The sequence below is a fragment of the Thamnophis sirtalis genome, unplaced genomic scaffold (genome assembly GCF_051295495.1).
Source record: "Thamnophis sirtalis isolate CommonGarterSnake01/CBP01778 unplaced genomic scaffold, rThaSir2_p1.2 scaffold_12, whole genome shotgun sequence".
Lineage (NCBI taxonomy): Eukaryota > Metazoa > Chordata > Lepidosauria > Squamata > Natricidae > Thamnophis > Thamnophis sirtalis.
In genome coordinates, this window is record NW_028261392.1 from 36675986 (window position 1) to 36701219 (window position 25234).

The 25234-nt window shown below is 39.7% G+C and overlaps 2 protein-coding genes across 2 annotated transcripts in view; one reads left to right on the forward strand and one right to left on the reverse strand.

Moving 5' to 3' along the window:
• The window catches only part of GABRB3 (gamma-aminobutyric acid type A receptor subunit beta3), a 281267-nt gene that overhangs the window by 181613 nt on the left and 74420 nt on the right, over positions 1–25234 (reverse strand). The window lies entirely within an intron of this gene.
• Positions 22655–25234, forward strand: part of GABRA5 (gamma-aminobutyric acid type A receptor subunit alpha5) — an 87386-nt gene continuing 84806 nt past the window's right edge. Inside the window, exons 1-2 of the mRNA XM_014051525.2 lie at positions 22655–22923; positions 24784–24938. Of these exons, the coding sequence (XP_013907000.1) occupies positions 24853–24938 (86 nt within the window). The 5' untranslated portion in view covers positions 22655–22923; positions 24784–24852. The remainder of the gene's footprint in view (positions 22924–24783; positions 24939–25234) is intronic.

The following is a 25234-nucleotide window of genomic DNA, read 5'->3' on the forward strand; positions in this document are numbered from 1 at the left end:
CACTGATTTTCCAAATATCCAGCTGTTTCACATTGTTAACTCTAATAATTAGTAACTTTTGTATGGGCAACTTTCCCAACCTTACCTGATAACCTGGAAATTAAATATATAATCCTGCCTGAAATATGTAACTTGAACATGCATAGTAATGAAATGACTATATACCGATACATTTAAAGAAATAATTCCTAACCAAATTAAGATTGTTTCAGTTAGGGATATATCAGCTATTTATTCTGATTTGGAATTTGAAACCTAAAATGGATTCTTTTTTTATTATCTATTGTATTTTTGGATGTATATATAACTTACAAAAACATACAATGTTCTCTTATGCCAATGTACCTGCTCCTATGTTCTAATAATGTTATTTCATATACCACACAGAATCAAGCAAACTGGAGAGTAGATAATGTTTCTGGTTAATAGTATAATGGTTTCTTGTAATACGTCTGATCCTTTTAGATAACAAATAATTTCTTCTTTAATTTTGTACATTAATGAAATAGATGTTAATATAAAGCTTTCAATATTCTGGTATAATTCCAATGCTCCAATGTAGTTCTTATTGGCAAACAGCTTTTTTCAAAGGGAAGGACAGAGGAATTCAAAAACCTTCTTTGTTTCATAAACTTACTTACTACCACTCCTCTGTAATTAAACTGCATGCAAAAATTATTTAGAAGTTAAATAATGTGTACATTTTGCTCCAAAAAGTATTCAGGTTTAATACTATATTAAATACTTTTATACCACATTCATCCTTTTGTAAAGCTAATACTTTTTATAAATAATGACTCTCTTTTAAATTTTCCTTTTATTAACTTTTCATAAATCCTGTATGTCCATGTACTAATGTTAAATGTTGACACAGCATTTCCAATACAAGCACTGATTCCACTTATCACATTGGTGCTTATAATTCTGCATTTTATCCCCACAATAGAAGCCAGTTGAAAGCCCACAAGGACACCAACACAATTTATCTTTCCATTTAAGTTTCTCAGCAATTCACGTCAGGAGAAGCACCTGGTGAGAGAACCTAATCCCAGAGTGATTGTGCCCACACAAAACAAAATTGCAGACTAATGACTGCAGACTGTTTTTTTTTTAAATCTATTAATGCCTTATAAGTATTACAGTACAAATCCTCACAAATAAAAATGTCATCCCATTTTATTTTAATGTTACAACCTAGTATCTGTAGCTCAGGGTGGAACTGTGGAGTCCTTGGTGCTCTTTGAGCTTGGTTGTTTGCATTACCTTAGTTGGATAATGTTTCATTACCCAAGTAAGTAACATCATCAATGAAGTGCGGGGTTTGTTCCCTGTTATTTGCTTGTCCTGTCAGTTTTCATAGGGTTTTCCCATTTTTCCTTGGTATTTCTTTTATTATTGTTTTCTGTCTGATTGTTTGATGTTGATCTCTGCTTATCTGAGTGTTGGTCTCTGTAAAGGATGAGTTCTTATCTTTTTGTTTTTCTTCTCAGCCTTTTTGTCTCTTTTGAATGGTGTGTAGATGTGCTTATTTCTATGCTTATTAAAGGCTGATTTGTCTGCCACTTCCAGGAATTTCCTAGCATTTTTGAATTTGGCTTAGCCTAAGATGAGAACAGTTTCCCTAATGAAATTGTGGCGAGTCTCTTCATGTATTGTGAAATGAAATATACAACCATTTTGCTGTTCCAGTACTAGTGAATTTTGCTTTGTATTGGGCTCTCCCCCACCTATTTATTTGAATCAAATAGATGCCCATAACAATATTCATTCCATTTGGGAAAAAGATGGAAGATGTGTGACAGGAAGTCTAGAATATGAAATAGATGTGATAAGATGGTAAGCACAACTTTGTTATTGCCTGTTTACTCTCTACAATTGGAAATGCTTGAGACATTAACAAATATTTTGTTTCCTAGAACTTAAAGAATGTTTCAGCTTTCTTGCATATTTCTGTCAAAATTATCACCCTTACTGTTTATACTGCAGGTTTCCATTTTGTGAAAAATAAGATCACAACTTTTTCTTGCCAACTGAAGTTAAAATGCAAATGCTATAGTACATGTCAGAGCTTTTTGTTCATCTGTATTGGTCACACAACATTGGAGTCATTACTTTTCACTGAACCCTTGCATACATGTTATTAAAAAACTAAAACTGGCATTTTGGGGTCAGTTTAAAGGAACCCATTTTGCCAATAAGCATCCTTAAAACAATCCCAAATGCAACATAATCCAAAATGCTTGTCTCTATTTGTTATGGGAGGCTTTGAGAACATAAATGGGATGCTAAGAACTGTATCTGATCCTTCCATTACAAGAGAAGCTTAAATTTTCAGACCATTCAAGAAAATACTAATTATAGTGATACCTTAGTAATCACCATTAATTGCTTCTGAGAAGTATGATGAGCACCAAAAGTGATGAGTACCAAACCATTTTTTCCTGTTAGAAATAATGTAGTGAATCATAATGCAGCCAACACTGACAAGTTGTACTTTGTGCACTGAATAGCAAACAAATAATTAGTACCAAGACAAAATTTTCAGGTCAAAATGTGTATCAAATGAGTATCAAATTCAATGAGTTTCAAAGCAGTTGACTACCAAGTACCACTGTAGATTGTGAAAACTACTTATTCCACCTTGAATTCAATTATTGATATTATTATAGGGATAGGTGAAGAGGACAAGAAGTGAATACTTTTTAAAACATCATTGGATACACTAAATTCCTCAGAATCCACATCATGTGCAATAGAAAATGTGTATTTTAAAAGATAGTCTGTAATGAATATCAGCTATGGCAAAAATTGAGGAAAACATTCAGTAGTGAAATGAACATATCTAGGTAGAAGCTGAAGATTTGCTCATTTTACAAATTGACTTGGACAAGTTTCCAGCCACAGGTATTTTAGAATCCTTTGTAGAGGAATTAAGGAGAAGACATTATTTGAAGAACATTCTTAAAACTGCTTTTCAATATCAACATCATGATGGGTGAGATTGAAGAAAGAAATCAAAATAATTTGCTACTCAGTGTAATCTGGCTTTGTAGGTGTTCCAGGCAGCAAAATGAAATCACAACTTAAATTCAGTACCATTTGCAGATCCATATGGTTTTTTATAAGTCCCAGCTGACTGATACATTATTATGTGATATGATATTTTAAATGTACATAAAAAAGTCTCTGTATAAAAGAAACTTATTTAGAGGGATGTCTTCCTTTTAACTGCAATGAGTGAGAAAAATCTAATATGCATTATATGTATACCAGAATTCTTGCATATATAGTAGTAGCTGCTAGATTCAGAAGATATGAGTGTATTTCAAACAGAATAGGCTTTTTTGCTTTAATGTACTATTTCAGCAGTAACGTACTATTTCAGCAGTAATTAAAATGAATCATCTTAGCATGGCAATAAATATGGGTAAAATGTTTTTCTGATATTTTACTGATGCTCCGTGCTTGCCCTCTCTTCCCATTTTATGAAAGAACATAGGGGACCTTTCTTAGGTGAACTACTAAAAGTGACTAGTATGGGCAGTATAAATGCCATTTATTTATATTTAATTAGATTGTGACCTTTTTCTGTCTGAGAAGAAATGGCATTAAGGTGGGAACAAGATAGAGAAGGGGAAACCCATAATATTAAAGCAAAGGACAAACTACTTTATTGGTGAAGCTGTCGCCAACATGAGAGTTGCTATTTCAGTTCTATATAGGATTATATAAGGTCATTTATCAAGCACTACCTGACCACAGTATTTTAATATGACTGTAATCCCTTAGATCTATGAGTCTGAGAGAAACTGCAAATAATGAAAACAAGTGACTGAATTTTGGGGAGAAGTGTAGTTACTGCCTCACTTCCAGAATGATGAGGTGTACACGAGGCTTGCTCTTATCCTGGGCAAAATATTAATATTTGTTATGGAGAAATTGTCTGCCTATAAGATTCTTCATCCCTATTAGGCTTCCAGGAGTTCCTGCTTTTTCTGCAGTGCTTGTCCACAGCCTCTTTTTCTCCTTTTTAGAACTTTTTGTTCACTTTCTGAGGAAGAAAAATAACAAAGTTCTGAAATGGAATAGCTTCTCCAGGATTTAAAGTTGGAAATGATTCGAGAGTGTATTTGAATTCACTTGAATTTGAAATTTAAATTGGAATTACTTGAAAGTGAAATTGAAAGGACTTAATTAATAGGAAAGGCAATTCAACTCCTCTACACTCCTTGCATAATAAGGCATTTTCTTTCCTGTGTTTGCTGCTTCCAGTGAAACCCTGGGACCTCTGCTCCTTTCCTAATCTAAAATTATTAGGATACGATTCTTTTAATTCAGTTTATGGTCAATAACAAAATAATGCAAAAATAAACAAAAATGTGCCTTATATGTGAAGCATAGTATAAAAATCAATCAAACAAAATTCTTATCTAGGAAGAAATAGTATATGTTGCTGGATCAGAATTTGACTTCTGATCTTGAATGAAGCATCACAGAATTTCCCTACTGTCAAGGATGCTGAGATTTACTAATTAGCCAATAGTAGAAGAAAGAACGTTGGTCTTACCTGAACGTGTCTTTTAAGAGGAGGGGTGGGAGTGGTCACCTGTGGGTTTTCTCTTAGCCTGATTGGTCCAAAGACTGAGAGCAAAGCTTTAAATACTATTGCCTTCCAATCCTGGCCCAGATTCTCGAAGCCGAACGGTACAACTGAAACAACAAAAAACAACAACAGCCAAACCCCGGGAACCACCCGGACCCTCCCCTTGGCCCCAACGGAACACAACCCAGGGCGGGTCGTGACCACTCCCTCCCCTCCTCTTAAAAGACACGTTCAGGTAAGACCAACATTCTTTTTCCAGAGGAGGGGAGGGAGTGGTCACCTGTGGGACATACCCAAGCTATAGTCCCAGGGAGGGAGAACAAGAACCACTAGGACCCAAGGGGAGACTCAGCCGCCACCCTCTGCAAGACCCTCCAACCAAAGGACGCGTCCGCAGACACGAAGGCATCCAGACGATAATGCCAGATGAAAGACATCGGAGAAGCCCAAGTGGCCACACGACAGATGTCCTCAAACGGGGCCCTCGTGGCCCACGCCGCCATGGTCGCGGCACTCCTAGTAGAATGGGCCGTGATCCCCGACGGGGCCAGCCGACCCGAAGCCCCGTAAGCTTCCACAATGACCTGATGCAGCCAACGGCCAATGGTAGCCGAAGACACCCTCGAACCCAGTGTCCCCAGCTGGAACTAAACAAACAAGGCCACCGACCTACGGACCCCCTTGGTCCGCCAGAGGTAGATTCGTAGAGCGCGGCGGATGTCCAACCGATGCCAGAGTCGCTCCCTATCATTGGACGGACCCGGGCAAAAGTCAGGCAGGACGATCTCCTGAGCCCTATGAAAGGGAGTATTCACCTTCGGGATGAAGGCTGGGTCAAGGCGAAGCACCACCCTGTCCTTCTTCTTATCTTTATCCTCTACTAGGATGGGGACGAGTGCCTCCCTGAAAAGATTGGGCCCCTTAAAAGGGGCAGCTGCCAAATAGCATTTTGCCTTGGTATCCATCTGCCAGTGACACAACCAAAGGAGCCTACGAGAGGTGACAGAGGTGGCCAAGGCACTGGAAGCAAACTTCACCGTATCCAGGGTCGCTTCAGCAGAGAAATGGCAGGCCGCCATGATCTTAAAGAGATCTTGGTGGAGCCGCTCATCCTGGATGGGAATGTGCTCCAGGAGCTTCTTAAGTCACATGACTGTGGCGCAGTTAAAGTAGGAGGCCGAGGCCGTGGCATTAAAATTCTTCCACAAGGTAAGCTCTGCACGCTTATCCTCCGGCTTCAACTTATCTGCTGCATCACCCGATACCACCGGAGAAGAGGAAACAAGGGCGGCCACCGGGTTGTCAATGGCTGGCAGCTGAATGGCTTGAGCAAAGGTCTGTTCACATTATAGTGCCGACGGTCATTACTCCCAGGAGCCGAGAAATTGGAGGGGCGAGCCCACTGATTGGTCAAGACCTCCAGAAACAGGGGAGGAGCCAGAATCTCTTCCTTGTTAGTGGCCGTGGCAGAGAACATGGCCATGTCAGTATCCCTAGGAGGGGGCACCGAAGGATCCCCTGTCCCTACGTTGGTGGTCTGCCTTGCCTTGTCTAAGAGAATCTTGAACATGGCTGGAACAAAGAGGCCCTTAGAAGAGGGCTTGTCTGAAGGGGCCGTATTCTCATCATCTGAGAAGCCCATGTCCTGGAGGTTCTCCCCCCCAAGAACAAAGCCTCGCTGACCATGGAAGGAGAGGACAGCCGATACTGGACCCTGCCTAGCCCCCCATGCCTGGAAGAAAGGGAGCCCTTGTCCCGCTGGGCAATGCCCCGTGAGATGGCTGCAGAAATAAGCCTTTTAATACCTTCAGGAAGATTATCCAAATCCTCCACATCCCCATAAGCAGAACTAGGCCCCTGAGGCGCCTACCTGCGAGAGGTACAGGGGCCCCTGGACGTACCCTCCAAAGGATCACCTGAAGGGGAAGGGGAATGCCCCCTCCTGGAATAGGCCTGAGGCCTGTCGGGGGAGCTCGAGGAGGAAGCAGGGCTAAACCCCCTAGGGAAAGATCTGCTGGAAATAGACCCGAGGGGGGACCTGGACCTGTCTCGGGATGAAGGCCTGGCTGACTGGGCCTGCCTTTCTGCCCTGGCAAACATCTTCTCAATCGCCCTATGCCGCCTAGCCTCCTCCCTAGTGGAGGACCTAGAAGGGTGCTGGGCAACCAAGGATCCCGGGGGGGAACCCCCTGCCCACCTCCTGCTCCATGGTTTCCTCACCCCTAATCGGGCCCACCACCTGGCCCTGGGGAATCTCCGCTCCCTCGTCCATAGCCAACTCACGTGTTCGACGAAGGGAGCAGGAACACAGGCCTCCGAAGGCCCCACTGGGACCAGGGCCTAAAGGTCTGTGGGGGAACTAGGCCGAAAAGGCCCCTTGCCAGGCCTCATCCATGAAGCAGGCCGAAGCAAAGGCCTCGCGCAGGTGGCGACCACCCAAATGGCCGCCGGAACTCAGTGCGTGGGAGAAAAGGCCAGCAACGAAACCAAGTGGCTCAGCCAGGCTTCCAGGAGCCGGCACTGCGCTGAGCAGAGTCGAGGAGAGCCACGCGGCACCCAGGCACACTCCCCTCACCCCCGCTCGACCCCCACAACAGTAACAGTAAGATCGGCGGAGCAGCAGCCACCCGGAGCGATCAGCTGTTTCACGGGCGGCAAGAGCGCTCCACAAGGCGCCGAAGCCGCCGCTGCCGCCGATTCCGGCAAGAAAGGCTGCTCCTCAAGCAGCTGAAGACTGGAGCTGGCAGCCCCGCAATCCTGGGAATAGGGCTGAGGTTCCGGGCCCGCGGAGGGGAGGCCAAATGCCCTACAGGGCCCTCCCCAACCACCCAAGGCAGAGATCTGTCCCTTGGGGCCGCAGCTGCACAATTTAGAATTTGTACAAAGTTTTAAAATGCCCAATTAAACCAAATGGAAACCAGATTGCAACACAATAAATCCTACCCAAGTATTTCTCAAACAGTGTTTGGACCAAAAGACTGAGAGAATCTGGGCCAGGATTGGAAGGCACCAATATTTAAAGCTTTGCTCTCAGTCTTTGGACCAATCAGGCTAAGAGAAAACCCACAGGTGACCACTCCCTCCCCTCCTCTGGAAAATGTTAAGTTTAAAATAAATCTTTAAAAATCTATTTTTAGAGCCACTGTCAGGGATGGGTTTCTGCCGGTGTTACTGTTGATTTGGTGTGAGATATGCACATGTGCCCTTGCACATGCACCTGACGCATGCTCCGTGCATGTGCACAGTTGCCTTTAAATAGGTCTGTGTACGCACAGAACATTAAAAATGTCAAAAAAAAAAAACAAAACACTGCGGTGACCAGGGAACTGGCTTGGGGGTATGGCAATCCTGCTGTCCCTACCAGTTTGGCAACCCAGTCGCCGTTTCCACTACCGGTTCGCCTGAACTGGTGTGAACCAGTAGCAACTCACCTCTGGGCACAGTGTACATATTCTTAATAAAAGAGGCAATATAATAAAAGATAACCTAAGGATTACACTACTTTTGACCTGCAAAGACATAGTCAATCGTTAAAAGGAAGTATTTGAATTTTCTTCCTAGACAGGAGTAAGCAAGATATCACAGTGATCTTGAAGGAAGGATTTTATAAACAACCAAATTGTTATATGTCTCAAATTACTTATGGATTTCCACATAGAAGCAGACAGATACTAGGATAGGAATGCAGAATTATTTAGCCATTTTAAGACCAAAATAAGGGAATTAGGCAACATAAATGAGCATAGATTAGCATGAACTTCCCAACATAGTTAATAAAATATATTTTCCATTATTGTTGAAATATCTTTTTCATTATTGCAATAAGTGCCAATATGGACTTATTGCCCATAGAAATAGTGTTCAGACCAGCCAAATAGAACATTGTGGGGTGGGGGGACAAGAGGAAGAGAGTTCATGGCCTTCTTTATTTTTAGTATTTAATTTTCCTTCATAAAGCTAGATTTGGAACAATTAAGGAACCTGGAAGGTTTTCAGCAAAATTTTGAGTGAAATACATTGAGATAGTTTAGAGTACCCACACCAATTCTACAGCACAACTTGATATACCAACTCTTGAACCATATTTATCTAGCAGCTAAGTGCACAAATCTTGATGGAAGCAGAAAAACTTTAAAAACTACTATTACTTTGCTGCTACTAAATGATCAAAGAACCAATTGGCTAATCATAGATATAAGAGATAAAATAAAAGAGTTCATTTGGTTTAGTGATGTGATAGGGAGGGAGGGACGGAGGAAATATAGCATGTGGTATAACCAGAGAACTGTACATTCTAACTGTAGGAGATTTTCATGGCATTGATGATCCATTGGGCAGGGCTGGAATTTCAGCCAACTGAATTACATGACTTGGAACATTGCATATTAAGTTATATGGGTAGAAGTGCAGCATGGACTCAATACTGATGTGCATCAAGGGCAAACCCAGAAGGCAACAACATTTAGGGTGGCATGATTTCACACCAGAATGGGAGGAGAGCATAGCAAAGCAGCTGTGTAGCTGTGACCTGCATCAACCTTATTTATTTTATTTGACTTATATAAATGTCCATCTCACAAACACAACAAATAATTCTACAGGGCTATAAAGATGTGCTTGACAAGGGCATTCAACAGTTGTTACATAAACACCAGCCTAACCCTTGTAGTGAGAAGAGAATGAGAAAGAAGCTCTAGTTTGCCCCACCTCAATATTCTTTTGTATGCGGGGAAGAGAGGGGTAGCAAATGTTTGCCATGAAGAGTTTCCTATATCTATAAGGCTCTTCATTCAAATAAGAACTCTGAATCATGGGGATTCTCTTTGGACCTGTGTACTGCAGGCACTCATCTGTCACATATAGAGAGACTAAGACGATGAGATTAATATGCTGAATGAAAAAGACTAAAAGTCCCCAATATATTTACCTAAAGGTAACAGCTACCTGCCTCAATGATCTTGCTAGAGTTTGAGAAGGCAAAGATTTTCTTGTGCTTACAGAACAAAAGTCTTTAAGGACACTTTCTCTGTTGCCAATAGAAAAGGGGAAACCAAACAAAGTAGCTCAATACTTCTAGAATATTTTGCCTACTTTCAACTGCAGCTTATATGGAGAAAGCTAGGTAAATAGCAATCTATACATACTTAATTGATAATAAGATCACTGAACTCAATGAGGCTTTACACAAAGTAAACCTGCATTACTTTATGTTTGCTGACTACAGTTTTACGCAGTCTCTTTTTCTATGATAGAGTGCAAACTTAAATGTGGGTGCAAAAATAGTTCGTATGTAAGAGTGTGGCTTGTGTGTATATTTGCAGTTAAAAACTAACTTACATTACAAGTAGGGATGGCCTATAATGTTACATAAGCAATTAATTTTAATCAGTATTCAATCAGTATTTCATAAATTAAAACATATGTATCATTCCCTTAAGCCACATTATACAAAACATATAATAAAAGAAAGAAGAGAAAAGTCAGTTTTAGTCTAGGGGTCCAGACTAGAAACCAGGAGACTGTGAGTTCTAGTCTCACTTTAGGCATGAAAGCTGGCTTGGTGGCTTTGGGCCAGTTAATCTCTCTCAGCCAAATTCTCCTCACAGGGTTGTTGTTGTGGGGAAAATAGGAGGAGGAAGGACTATTAGATATAGGATTGTCACCTTGAGTTATTTATAAAAATAATAAAGGCAACAAACAAAGAAATAAACAAAGGTAGAAAAATAATGTAGTTGCCAGGTTTTGAAGGGTTAATGAAAACAGCCAAACACAGAAACGGTTTGTAAATGCAGTTTGTATTCTTCCTCCGGCATGAACTGACCAACAAAGAACTAAGGCAATGAATAAATTGTCAGAGCTGCCACCTGGTGCTCCCCCCACCTTTTATAGTTATTTAGTAATTAGGATAATCTGCACTCCACGCATGCGCATACCCATCCCCTCATAACCCAGAATGAAAACCACCCGGCAATTAATCATGGATTGTTGTCAGTCAGTTATCAATAGCTTTCTAGATTACTCGCTGCTTGTGGAGGAGGGAAGCCTGGTGAGTCTTGGCAGCTGGCCCGGTTTTCTCCCCTGAATGGCAGCTCCAGGCCTCTAGGTTGGTCAGAGCTGACATGCGCCCCCCTACCACAGAGACAGCATTTGGGGAGCTAAAAATTACAGTCAGTTAGGAGTTGAAGGACCTTCCCCCCAGTTTTGTGATATGTTTATGGTGGAATCTCGCTATCAGGTGGGGCGCCATACAGTCCTTGCTATGAACCCACGATGCCTCCAACAGGGGATAACTTTTCCATAAAACAAGGTATTGTAACCATCCTGGGCCACCTGGTATCTAGTATATCTTGCAATACATAGTGCTGTTCCCCATCTACAGTAACTGGGGGTGGCAGCCGTAGCGGGTTTCCTCTGATATCAGATGCCTGAACTGATTGGAGCAGGCTGCAGTGGAAGACTGGATGTTTTTTCCTCAGTATGGAGGACAGAAGCCTGGTGAGTCTTGGCAGCTGGCCTGGTTTTCTCCCCTGAATGCCAGCTCCTCTGGGCTGGCTGGAGCTGACACTAGTTTCACACTACTTAGTATACTCCTACATAATTGTTTATTTTTCAAAATTATTCTTCCTTGAATACTATTCTTGCTTTCAGCATATGCATACATTGATTTAAGGTTTTTTTTGTTATTGAAACCTCTTTCTCATCAACTACATCAAACTATGACTTTTTTGCCTTTTCTTTCAATAAACACATTTAGTTCATTTATTTGGGGAAGATGATTAACAATCTTTGTCATTCCTGTATGATCTATCTATACATGAAATTCTTTTAACTTTCACTTTAATATTGAATCTATATTCATTTAGCCTTTCTTTCTTCTTTCCTTCCTTCCTTCCTTTCTTCCTCTCCTCCTCCCTCTCTCCCTTCATTCTTCCTTTCTCTTCTAGGGCTTTTTACTTACTTACTAATGACTCTGGGAAACTCAGGAGGATTCAAAATAAAAGCAATATATTAATACCAATAATAAAAATAAACGTACCAAGGAAGAAACAAATATTTGTAACATAAGCATCATGTCCAGCAAAAATGTACTTTATCCTAGCCTAGAAACTGGATACAGAATCAGGCTTCAAGGCTGTCTTGATCTCTTTTTGTTTTATTACACACAACACATTCAATTACCTTCAATACTGCATTTTTTCACTGCTGCATTACACAATGGGCAGAAGTACAATGTTGCAGCGAGCCTTTTTTGCTATATTTCTTGGAAAAGTCAACATTCTCCTCACTGTCTTTGTACCAGCATTTGCAAGTCTTAAAATTCATGTTTCAAACCAGCAATCAGCTTTAAATTCACCACAAGTGTATACATTTATCAAGAAATATACTGCATTAAATACCAAGGATATATGGTATGTTTTATTCTCTGGTCAATTCTGAATCATTCAATAAACATTCCATTTATTTTCATGAATGTTTTATCTCTGCCCTATAGTTTTTATCACATTCAACAGTCAATGTTATCTTTCACTTTGCAACTCCTTCACTATATAGAAATGTATTCATAAGTATCTTGAAAATGAAAAAGTGGGGTGGGGGAGTCAAAGTTGATAGAATTTCCATTCAGGAAATTCAATAAAACAAACAGAATTTTAAGAAAGAAAAAAAGCAGTTTGGTATTAGTGAATATGATATATCCCTGCCTACTTTACATTTTCAAATGAGATTTTATTTTAAAAATAACATCTGATGGGAACATCAGCATATTATTTGAGGAATGGTCTTGTCCATTAGTTTTGTTCTTTTCAGCTTGCTTACATATCTTTGAAATTCTGCTGACCTATTAAACCAACTGCCAAAATGAAGGTATATCTGAAGCAAGTGTTAATACTGAATCCAATCCATCCCCCAAAGTAATCACTTTTGCTGCTGGAGAAGAAGGAGGGGAAAAAATCAGGTCAATAAGAGCCACAACATGACAATCACTTCTAATAGATGAACAGTACTTGGCATCTTCTTAAGTTCCCATCCAAATTCAAAACAGGGACAGAAAGTAGTGGTGTCAATGACACAAATAAAAATAGCCAAGGCAATTTTGTGTTTTCTTGAATTAGGACACAGAAAGTATAACACATACACATATTTATAAGTGTCATTCTAGCTGAGGTGAGGATTTTAGAAAGGCCAGATTCTAACGGTTTTGTCTCATAAAATGATAAACAGTTTTTCTCATAAAACAAGAAGCAGCCTTCCTTGTTATATCACACATGAGACAACAGCACGGTAAAACTTGAGAGCATGGCAAATATTTCTTTCAAGATGCACATTTTATTTTAATGAAGCTATATGAAAGCTACTTTCATATTGGCTGCAAGATCCTCCTTTGCATCTTGGAATATTAGCAAATGATTGCTAATCTAATTTAAATCTAAATCTAAAGCCCTCACCTGAGTATTGGGCAGTGTGCCAGAAGCTGCATTTCAAAAAGTGAACAAAAATTCATTATTTTAAGTGTAATTAATATTTAAAGTTATTCCACTCTTTAATAGTGTGTCTTCTCATAGACTATTAATAATGTTCACAGATACTCTGTGAGGTTCTTAGACTGAAGATCAGTTTTCACTTCAGATTTTCATGCAAAGTAGAAGTATTGGTGTCTTTATATCAGAAACATAGTAGTGACAGGACAAAGAAATCTATGTAACCACATTATTTTAAAATTTAGATCACTAATACACATTCTGCACTTTTTTTAAAAAAATCCCACATGTCTTGGTAGGAAAGAGTAAATTCACAACTTAAATTCTGCAGAGCTGTTGCCAAGAAGTGTTGGTAATACTAGATTAGATGAGACAATGGATGGACAGTCTCCTGTATTCATAAATCTTTAAAATTTGATGCTTTCCAATACCCATGCTTTCTGTTAATAATGAAAATTGATTTACAACATACCTAACACTAAATTGGGGGACAACTATTAGTACCTCTGCTGTAAAGGACTTTTGTCACATGTGGGAGTTTGCTAGTTTAAAAGATTTCCATTTGTCCCTCAAGTAATTTGAATGGATGGGCAGCTGAGAGCCCATTAAACCTATTTTTGCAGCTTCCACAATCCTGAGGATCACATTGCAGGCCCTGGATGATAAAGTAGCAGATTTCATCTTTACAATGTAATCTTTAAACAGATTACACTTACTTACAAAGTTTTTAAAAAATCAAATCTTACAGCCAAACATGAGACTGGATTTTGTTGCTTACTTTCCAGTCTCATTTACAGCTTCTGGACACCATGGTATTCTCTCATCTAACTATTAATGAAGTGCAACCCAATTAGCTTTTGGAAAAAAGTCAAAATAAAATAATAAAATAGACGCAGAAATCCTGCCCCATATCAGCCTGGACATAATAATATTATTAAAATATTAAAGGGGATCATTGAAGGCTAACACTAACAATATTTTTAAAAGTGCAAACTCTGCTATAGTTGATGGGAAAGATAGGAACACTGGTGTGAATTGAATTCAAAACTCATTGTTTTTATATGTTATCATTATAAGATAGGGTACAAAACATTATATAGTACGATGCTTGAATTAATTAATTGAATTTCATTCAGGAAAAGAAGTATCAGTAAATGTTTCATTATTGTAATATATACAAGACTCACACACACATCATTAACATCATTATTTTCATGTATTAAATATGGCCACTTAGTCACCCTTTTGATTAAGAGCCACATTATTTTTCCATTTTCGATAACTAGTTCGAAATATACCATACCTTAATTTGCAACTTGGCTAGGAAAGTTTATGAAAAGAAATCTAATTTCAATACTTGTAATTTTGGATTGATTCATTTTAACTCTTTCCCCTAAAACTATATTAATTAAAGCAGTCCAATCTGCATGGCCTCAGTGGAATGTAAAACAGCAGCATGCATTCATGCCAATAAATGAAAAATGAAAGCTTTAATATAAATACCTCAGCAGTTTTACAAGTTATTTGTTCTACATTTTTTATAGCTGCAGCTAAATGCAGAACGGCAGGTCAACATTAAAGTTTACACAGAACATCCTATTTGTGGAAAACCTTTGTCACCAATTATGATTAACACTAATCAGCAAAAGAAATAAAAAAAACCTTTTAAGCTGCATCTGAGTCACAATTTAGCAAATAATGCAATACAAGAATTATGTCATCAAACCACCATGAGAAGTTTAATTGAAGCCTAATAGCCTTCCAAACATTAACAGAACTAATCAAGCAAAAGTCTTCAGAAACAAATATTAAATAAAATATTACATAATTTAATACTAGTTGAAATAAAACCAGGCTGTTTATTGACAACACTAATAATGAAGCTAAACTTGCACATATTGGACTCATAATGTGAAGACAAAAGAGATACCCTAATGGCTGGAAAATAAAAGGCCACTCAAAAAGAGACTGCTAGACCATATGATAGCAAGATACTGTCCTTGATTCTCAAAGCAAAGCCTATATGAACCTAAGAGAGCAATGACTTATTAAACAGTCCTGGAAAAAATACCTCCATGGCTAAGAAGATTCAGAAGTCAGCAAACAATTGGGCAATAACAGTGTTGACAAATAAAACAACCTTTCTCTAAAGAAACATCCTGAGTCTATGTATAAGATCTTTATATGAAACATTAAGATCCTTAGTGAAAGACCCTGCTGTTTTTTTAAAAAAAAATTCTGGGAAAGGTTTTTCCACCACCTTGGGCCAGTGTGATGTGTGAAACTACATTAGATATGTAATACATTAATCATATTTGTACAGCTCTTACATGGCATCCTGTGTTTTGCTATTGTTAGGATTGGGTGTTTTTATCAATTCAGTTTCACGATGAGCTATTAAATTTTTTTAACTATCCCTGAATTTCTTTTGTGATTACAAATCACAGCTCATCACTTGAAATCAAATGGCCTATATCAAGACCTGGTTGGACAAGGTGGTCCTCCTCACTGAGATCTGTCCAGCTGGGTTTCAGGGCTTGGATTAATCCCAACCTTGGGGCAGAAGAGATGACATGACAATTGGATAGTGGAAAAAGCCCCCCTGTTGTGAGGAATGCTATCTCGCTGGTCAGATGTGATGTCTTACTGGTCCAAACTAGAGATGCTGCTGTTGCACCTTTCTTCCAGCTGCATGGCTGTATCCTGTATCCAGATGCTCATGTTTCATTGTCCAGATGGATGTAGATTTGCCCAGGGTGAAAACAAGATTCTTCTGGAAGGCCTTTGAATTTAGTCTTATTATCAACATCACTTCTAATAATTTTGTCATTTCCCCCCTTGTATTTCTGTTAATAAATTTAAGTGGCTTAGAATGTTATGTTAGTCTGTGATTACATCAGACCACCCTATTTTATCCCAAAATACTTTTTTCCCAGAGGTGGGCATTTGTTATACCATACTTTTTAAAGTTTTTTTTCCCAGCGCTGAAGCAATTCAGTGACCTAATAACATCAACCATGGAAATTGGAACAGGATTTGGAGTCCACATCTTCATTTTGGGGGGACTACGTGGAAGTTGTTTCAAATGATTGACAAAACTAATCGCCAGTTTTCCACAGATGAGTTGTTAACAGGCTCTTCCTTGACCCTGAATTCCTAAGCTTCTTTTGAAAGTGGGAAAATGGGAATTATGACCTTGAAAGTGGTAGCCTCCCGCAGGGAGGAGGAGCTTAAATATAGGCTTGTATAAGCCACATTATTGTTGAAGTCTACTATCTCGGTAATCTTCTCGTCAGGATTAATAATGTAAAAGAAGTGAATGCAATTTCCTATGAAATTCCAGAGTCTACATCAAAATTCTATTGCAGTTGTATTTGTGCAGTGATAGGTATCTGCAACCATAGATTTATATTTTCTAAAGATTGGCAAGGCACATTTTTTCTGTCAAAGTGTGCATGCCTTTGTGTCAATGAGAAATACTTATATTGAGAATATTTGCACAACAACTCTCCAACCCTGGAATTCTACTAACTACCATTACAAAAGCTTCTGGAAGGAGTGTATCCTTAAAATCAATCAGAAAAGCTGTGTAAATGGGATGTTGGTGTTAGAAAGATTGGCTAATGAAAACAGATCCCCCCCCCCAAATGTTGCTCCATTTTGCCTAATACAAACAGCAAAACAAGCCAACTCTTTACTAATCCATACACCCCTAAATAGGATGGGAATTTAACCATAGCTGAGGAAATGCTGTATTTTTGACAGAAATACCAAATTTTTCTAGGATGGTGGAATGTAGTTTTACAGTTTAGGTTTTTTTTAACCTGCTCTTGTATTTTTCACAGAAGCTGGGGAAGGCACTACTTTTCTTTCTTGAGCATTATGATCACAAATAACATATTCATTTCTCCTTAAACCAGTGGGTCTCAACCTTCCTAATGTTGCGACCCTTTAATACAGCTCCTCATGATGTGGTGATCCCCAACCATAAGATTATTTTTGGTTTTCCATATTTTTTTGAAAATATTTGTTTTCCAATGGTCTTAGGCGACCCCTGTGAAAGGGTCGTTTGACCCCCAAAGGGGTCCCGACCCACAGGTTGAGAACCACTGCCCTAAACACTCAGCTATGGCTAGTGGCACAGAGGCAAATGAAGTCTCTCTGTTGTTGTTCAGTCACTTGATCAGACTTCACTTTGTAGGATTACGTGTCAGTAATTAAAATTGTTACTTTGGTATCAAAAATGAAGCCCATGTGGACCACATGGCCTCTGGTGGAGGATATTTCCTTATCAAAACATCAGAGGAATATCATCCCATTTTAGAAATTCACAAATGTTACTCATATCTAGGAAGCGAGATAATGAAGCAAATGAATAACTCCTTTACCATCTAGATGTTCTTTAACATATCTCTGAAATAAATGTTGTATCATCAGCTGATGGGTTAAGAAAAAAAATGTATCATGGCCAAAAGTTTTATCCTCTCTTCAACAGCAACAACAACAACAACAAATTAAGCTAAACTTTCTGAAAATATTTCATTTGACCCCTATTAGACACAGAGGTTATCCTCTTTTTTATGGTCCTTTTTCGATGCTGTTCTGTCTCATATCTTCTACCTGGTGGCACAACTCAATGGACATATCAACAGGATTATCTGATATAATTGCTCTCATTGAGTTGCTGTAACCCTTATGCCTGGGTCAACCGAAGTAGAATCCAGCCACTTTGTCTTTTTATTAGGCTTTTTCTGATTGTCCTTGTCTTCTGCTCTACTCTAGAGTAACTAGCTTGAAAACTGCTTCTCAATGGTTTTTAATATCGTTGCCCTTTCTTGGAATCCATCCACATCACCTTCTGAGTAAAATGTTTAAAATACAATTATCTCATGATAAAACAGCTGTCAAAAGCTACTTTAGAATGGAAGAGTTGAAACATAATGGAAATGTAAAATATATTGCTTAGAATCCATAGGCCAAAGCTATTCAGGCATGGTAATCTGTCATTTGAGTGTATGTGCTTAATGTATGAATGGCTTCCATCTAAGCCATAAACTTTTTTTTCTTCCTAAGCAATAAATAACAAGCCATAAATGCCTAAATAAAAAATTGGAACATGTATTTTATCTCTAGCATTGGGAACAATAATCAGATGATATACAGTGAAATGTATGTAGTATTCCTTTGACGTTGATAAATTGCTTTTTGTCTTTTGCTTGTTTATTGTCGCAATTATAGAGTGATATGCACGTCTGCACAGGCTTCAGGCTTCTGCACAGAATAGATTAACCACCATAGGTAGAGTAAGCACTCCACCACCCGTCCAAAGAGCCTTACTGGCATCTGCAGCAATCTCTGAGGAGCAAAACATCCCCTTTCTCTTTGTTCATCATTGGTTTCTATAGGACAATAGTACCCTCTAATGGTCCAGGTATAAACTGCATAGATTTATATGTCACGTTTCCTGCTAAGTAACAGGAGGAAAATGCGGACTGAACAGATGGGATTTAGCAATATGTGCCTGTAAGATGGTAGTAATCATGGCAAGAACAAGCTCCTAAAATTAAGTTGATATTTATCAAACGTTCTGTTTTGCAGTAGGGTGAACTTTTCCATTTTCTTTGAAAAGTTAAAAAATCTACAAGCTTTGACATTATAGCTGTCATCCAGTTTCTAGAATCTTTCTTGCTAATGGTTTCTCTTATTTGTCACATGAATATTCATCTAAACTATGTGCTTAAGAAAAAACGGAGGGGAGGGGAAATCTGACACATTAAAAGAAGTGAAATGTTGAGACCAGATCAAAGTTGAAACAGATGAGGGGAGTTGAAACAAGACACTGGGACTCTCTTATGTTTCAGAAAACAAAATTCTAGGCCAGCACCCTTATTTGCATTTTGTATTTAATGATTAAGGTCATTTTCTTTCTTACTATCTCATCTAACCTACATTTAAAATCTAGGATAGGCTCTGATTTACATTTATTAAATGATGGGGAAATCTCATGGAAGGGCAAAACTGGTTGAAGATTCATTTGATCCCATGCTCCAGACACAGAAAAGACCTCATTTAAATAGTTTAAAAAGTTAGGTGTTTTTTTTTTCCTTATTATGGTTATACAATTGAGAAAATGCATCTTCCTGTTTGTCCCTGGTGGTTTGGATAACAGGAATTTGCCTCCTTAGAAGCACAGCTGTTTTAACAAATGAACCACCTACAACTCACATGCATTGATAATCGTTTGCCAGTCTTAACTGCTTCGTGGCAGATTCTATAAACATTTAAAGCCATGAATGCCACATGCAGATTGTTTAGCCCAACTGGTAACAAGGACACTTTAAGCAGGCCTAAGTCTGACCTATATTGTAATATTAATGCCTGTAATCTAATAATTACAGCTATCATGTCATTACATAAATGTGTAAAACTGCTATCAATTGTTTTTACACTTCAGGACATTCTATAAGAGTGTAAAGAAACAGGTAAGATAATTGTGATGCAACTGGATCTTGTCACTTTAACAATATTTTTTATTGTTAAAACTATTAACAATAATTCATACTTTACTTTGGGAGATTTCTTTTGATATTATACCATTAGGCTGCAAGGCAAAATAGTGTTTGCTTTTCAACTGGATAACTCTTACTTTTCACTGAGACTCTATGTTTCCGATTGATATTTATAAATTAGTACACCTTACGTAGAGCTATCCTGTATCCTTATGTCCTTTTTTCTTTATAATTGCACTATTGTTCTAAATGATATACACTTCAGAGCAAGTTCATATTTTAAAATAAATGTCTACGTAACAGTCCATAGTATTGTTCTTTCAACGTGAATTCATACTAGAATATGAAATTGGAATATCTGTGTAGACTTTATTTTTAATTGCATAGACTTTAATATGTTCAGTTCTAAACATGCTAATATAGAGATAACACTAATAATTTGAAACTGTTTCATTCACACATCTGTAAATTTAGAAGTTTATAACTATTTACCTATATAGCAAATATTCTTGCCTTACTTAATTTTTATTTTTTAAAAAATAATACAATAGTAATGTTATTGAATTTTATATATACATGTTAGATAATGGAGCTTATGATAATCGTATTTATAAGCAAGAGGAGAGCAAACTGAAAAACTAAGAATACAAGGACATTTAAATTAAGTCTATGCAGTCCCACAAAGAAATCAATGAACTTGAAGAAGAGTAGCAGGTTTAATGTTAAACACTTAAATCTCCTTCAGGCCAATGGACAGTTTTACAGAAAGAGATGAATATGCTGATCTTAAGGGATGCTATTATGAAATACTGGTCATGGTATGTGTCTGATAGCAAGTTACTATTAATATATTTTTCATATTGACAGGTGTATATGCACCCGTTAAGCCACCATACCTTGGTGAAAGACATAATAGAGGATAGGTTCTTGCAGGATTCAATTACAGAGATGAGGCATAGTTTGAGATGAGGCCAATTTGTCATAAAGGTGACCCAAGTGGCATCCTCCAGAATCCTGGTTCACTTCACAAGTGGCCCAGTGAATAATTTCCAGATGCATGTACACAGAGGGCTGCTGCCTCAGTGAAGAATAAGCATTTGGGGTTCATTCCAGAATATATATTTTCAGTGCAATTGTCAACACTTTTTTCCAGAAATAATTCCAGCTTAAAGATGTGCATGCTTCCACCATGAATGGGAATGTATCCCTTCTCGGAACAATACTTTCAGTTTGTTGGACAAAAAGTTACTCAATTGTCAGACCACTCAATGCCTGAGACATGATGAATCTTTCCCCCTCCCCTAAAGAAGTGACTTATTCCATGCTAATTAAGATGATATTTTGCTTGCTCTTCTTCCAGTTACAACAATTCAGAGCACCTCCAATCGTCTAACTGGCGGTTTATTGTATGTTGCCCCAATTTGACTGAACATACATTATCTACTTACAGGTAACAGTTTTCTGAGATTTCAGTGATGGCTGTTCCCCAAGCCTTGTCAAGGACCTTCTGTTTCTAAGGATGTGTTCTTGTTACTAAGCTAGAGCTCCTGGGAGGAATGGGTTTTTCATACAATGAACTCAATTCAGATACTAACCATATTGTATATATTTCTAGAATTTCACAGACATGTAAGCCAAAAGCAGTAAAACATGCTTTAAGTAAATAATGAGGTCACGGGCAGCAAATTAGCTATTGCAGAGTAACACATCACAAAACATATGACTGCAGTAGCTGATTTCATCCAACACACGATAGTAATATGTGAACCAAACCATAATTTGCTAGCAGAAGTAACTAGAACAAAAAGAAAAGTGGGGACTAAAATATGTCTCAGATTACTATACCTCCTGTGAACTGAGAATTACAAAGTATTATTATACAAAGATGAACAGTTGGGAGATGCAAAGATAAGCCAAAAGAAGAGATGCCAGGATTACATATACTACTGTTGCTTTCTCTAGGAAGTCTGCCAAACCATCTTATTTTGCTTTCTAAGGCTGAGATAATAGCATACGACCAGAGCAGGAAATACATTCACCTTTACCCCATTCCATTATTTGAAAACAAAATATTGCAACAATACTTTTTAAGAAAAAGACTTTGTTGTTCAATGCAAAATACACTTCAAACTGAGGTCTGTCAAGAGACTAATAGTTGGGATTCTAAGAAACGCAAGAATCTTCTTGCTAACAGAACCTGCATGATCCCAAAGGAAGGGTAACCCAGGAAGTCCTGTACGAAAGGGGTGATGTACTATTATTGGTGGAGTAGGGTGTGTGGCTCACAATCGCCTTTGCTCCTCTCTGACCTAGAAGAAACAGAATTATGGCTGCTACACTTCTGAAGAAAAGTGTGTCCAGATTTGTTTGAATTTGAAGATTTACATCCAGAATTTTGATTGAAGTGCAGCTGGAACGACAGAATACTGCTACAGATATTTACTCAGAATTAAATTCTAAGAATGTATTTATTTAGACCAAATTCCAATTTGACATACATTCATGGAGTTTCACCTCCCTCAACTGCTTGGGAATGAGAAGCTGTTATCATTTCACTAACCATTCCTTCTGCCCAAGACAATCCACCAATCTGATCAACAATCTGCTGGGGATCTTCACGATCCCTCTGACAGCACAGACTTGTTATGCCACATCCCCACCCCCACCCCAAATAGCCAACAGCCTAAATCGTGTGAGGACGTAAGAAAACGATATAAATCCAGGGCGAGCGTTCTGATTTCCTATGGTATTTCTCTTATCCGTACCTATCGGTCCGGAGGCTCCGGATTCCTACAAACCACACTTCAGTCCTGTCCACCTGGATCTTCCCTAACTGAAGAATCCCAAACAAAGGGTGCACAAACTACCCTCCGCCTTCGGAATCCTCCGTCCTCGAAACAATAGCACTTCGGAAGCGCTTGGCTAAGCAGCTTTTACGTATGCAAAAATAGGGGCGCAGCAATTAATATGAACTATTTTTGCTCCTCTTGCAGCGGCCTCTGTCGGCGCCGCGCCGCGCCGCAGCCGTTCTCTTGCCAGTCCAGGAATAGCCATGTGGAGAGTACGAGGGAAAGGCTAGCGAGGATCGGGGAAGATCCGAGGCGAAGCAAAGAAAGCCGAGGAATCGCCGGGAGACCTGGAAAATGGGAGGCCGCCGGCATCAAAGCAATTAACGCCCTTCCCGGGATTTCTTCGGGGGGGAGGGCTGGGGTGGGAACGAAGATGTTTTGTCACCGATAGTAGTAGCAGCTTCGAATTCACCGGCGGCAGCCCCATAGCAGAAAGTGATTGCGGAAAGAGGCGCAATTCGCGCGGAGGAGCTCCCCGGCCCTTGGTAAGCCGACCCATCCTTTTTCCCCGGGTGATGAACTGGCGGGAGCATTTGCGCTATTCTGTTGGGGGATGGCGGCGGGCCATGGAAGGAGGGGAGGTGCGGACTCGGACAGAACCGGCGACCGGCCAGACCTCCTCCGGTCCGAAAGCAAAAGGGGCGCGCGCCAAGGGAGCAGCTCCGCGCATTTGGGGCAAATTCGGTTCCTCCAAAGGGCCGTTTGGCTTTCGAAGGGGCCAGTCCCTTGACCAGCTGGGGAATCCTTCGACGTTCCGGATGGTGAGAAGGAAGGGCAGGGGAAGTTTGGTCGGGGCAAGTGAGGGGAGCGCTTTGCGCTTTGCAGAAGGGGAGCGCAGCCGGGCCGCCCTCGGGGATGGCGGCGACCCTCCGCGAGTTGCACTTCTGCAGGAGTTTGTAGGAGTTGGGAGCGCCTGCGGGGGCCGAGGGAGGTTGGCGGGCGGGAAGAGGGAGCCGTCCGAGAATCTTCATTGCAGCGCTGGGCGCTGGGGTGCAACAGCAGCAACAGCAGGTGCAACCGCAGGATACCCAAAAGCTGCCAACCGGACTGTGCGACTGGATCTGGCCGCGGGCCCAGCCCGTTCCCGGTCGGTCCGAGGAGGTGCGTTCCTATTGGCTGGAGGAGGGGGGCCGTTGGAGAGATTTTGAGAGCATAACCCGAGGAGGGGGGATCATCCAGAGCTCTGGCGAGAGGCGGGTGAGTGCTAAGAAAGAAGGCTAGGAAGGCTGCGGTTCTGCAAAGCCCTCTTCCTCTGGCCGAGGGAGAGGGATTGAAGGGGGGAGGGGGAAAAGGGGTGCCCGTGAAGCAGAGCGCGGGTGTGTATGTGTGGGTGTGTGTATGAAGGCATCTATCCACGATTCCAGAGTGTGAAGGCGGCAGAGAACTGGAGGTGGTTTCTAAACGAGGCAACGTCTTCGTCAAGTAATCCTGCTCGGAAAAGCGTTTTGTTTTAATTTTAAGCGAGGCCGAGTCCTTCCATCAATCTCTGTTGTCACTTGACGATTTCCAGGGATTGATGGCTGCCACATCACTTAAAAAAAAAACCGTTCAGGCACACATCCCTGGCATTCAGTACATAGTGTCTCCAGCAACCTATGACAATTCTGGAGCCATTAAGATGTTTCTGAGCAACCCAGTTACAATTAGTCTGCCCCTTATGGATCCAACAAGTACAGAAGCAATGCCACTCAATTTTGGGATCAGGTATTGTCCTTTTCTCCTTTCCCCGCCCTTCCTATGTAATACATTGGTAAGGCAAATACCAATATGGCCTTTGTTTTATTTAAGACAGAGCTGTATGTTGGCATCCTGAATATCTGGACAGATGAGCCACCTTTTTAAAACAGAGAAAATAAGTAAGACAAAAAAATGATTTTTTTGTAGTGTGTGTGTGTGTGTGCGCGCACACACACACACACACACACACACACACACACACACACGGCATCCATACAGAAAGAAAGAGACATGGGATGGATTAAACAGCCATTCTGTAGAAACAGATGTTCCAATCAGAAAAGGGTGTATTTCTTATTTGCCTGATTGATGTGAATAAGAAATAACTTTTATATTGTATGTCTGGATACTCATCTAGGTAGAGTAACAAGCTGTAGCCCCAAAGATCCAATTGTACTTGGGATTCAGGCAGACCAGGTGATTTCATTAATATATGGATCTTTCAAATACGATGAGACTTACATCATCTTGGTCTGGTTTGGTCATCCAGGTATCTTGAATAGACCCTTGATTGATTGGACAAATGCTGTAGTATGTTTTGCTTGAAATCTAGCGTATTAATTGCATTGAACTAAGCATTTACAATGGGCCACTTTTATTTCGTGCAGCTCCAGAACAAAGGTGATAAAGGCACACTCCAACAAAGTCAACCAATTCTGTTAACAATTTCATTGGGAATGGACAATGGGATGCTTCCTGATTTTATCATGATCAAAAACTGCTTTCTTCTTTGTATTTCCATGGATTTAGTCAGTCATTTTGGGTAAGTATTCACTAAATGACTTTTTGCCAAACTGAAGCATTTCAAAGTTTTCTTTTTATTTTAATACAAATAAAAACCAAGGCTTCTTTAAAAATAAAAAATAAAAATCTAAGGGAAAATATCCTAATATCTTGTATGACCATCAGTGGCAGAGTGTTATATTTGGGACAAACCATTTACTGTTTTTTTCAACTGTAAAACAGCAATAAGATGGGTATATTCTGCAAGTCGGATATACCGTAATTCATATAACTATGTGATATAGTTATAAAATATGTGTTAGTATTGCTACTACA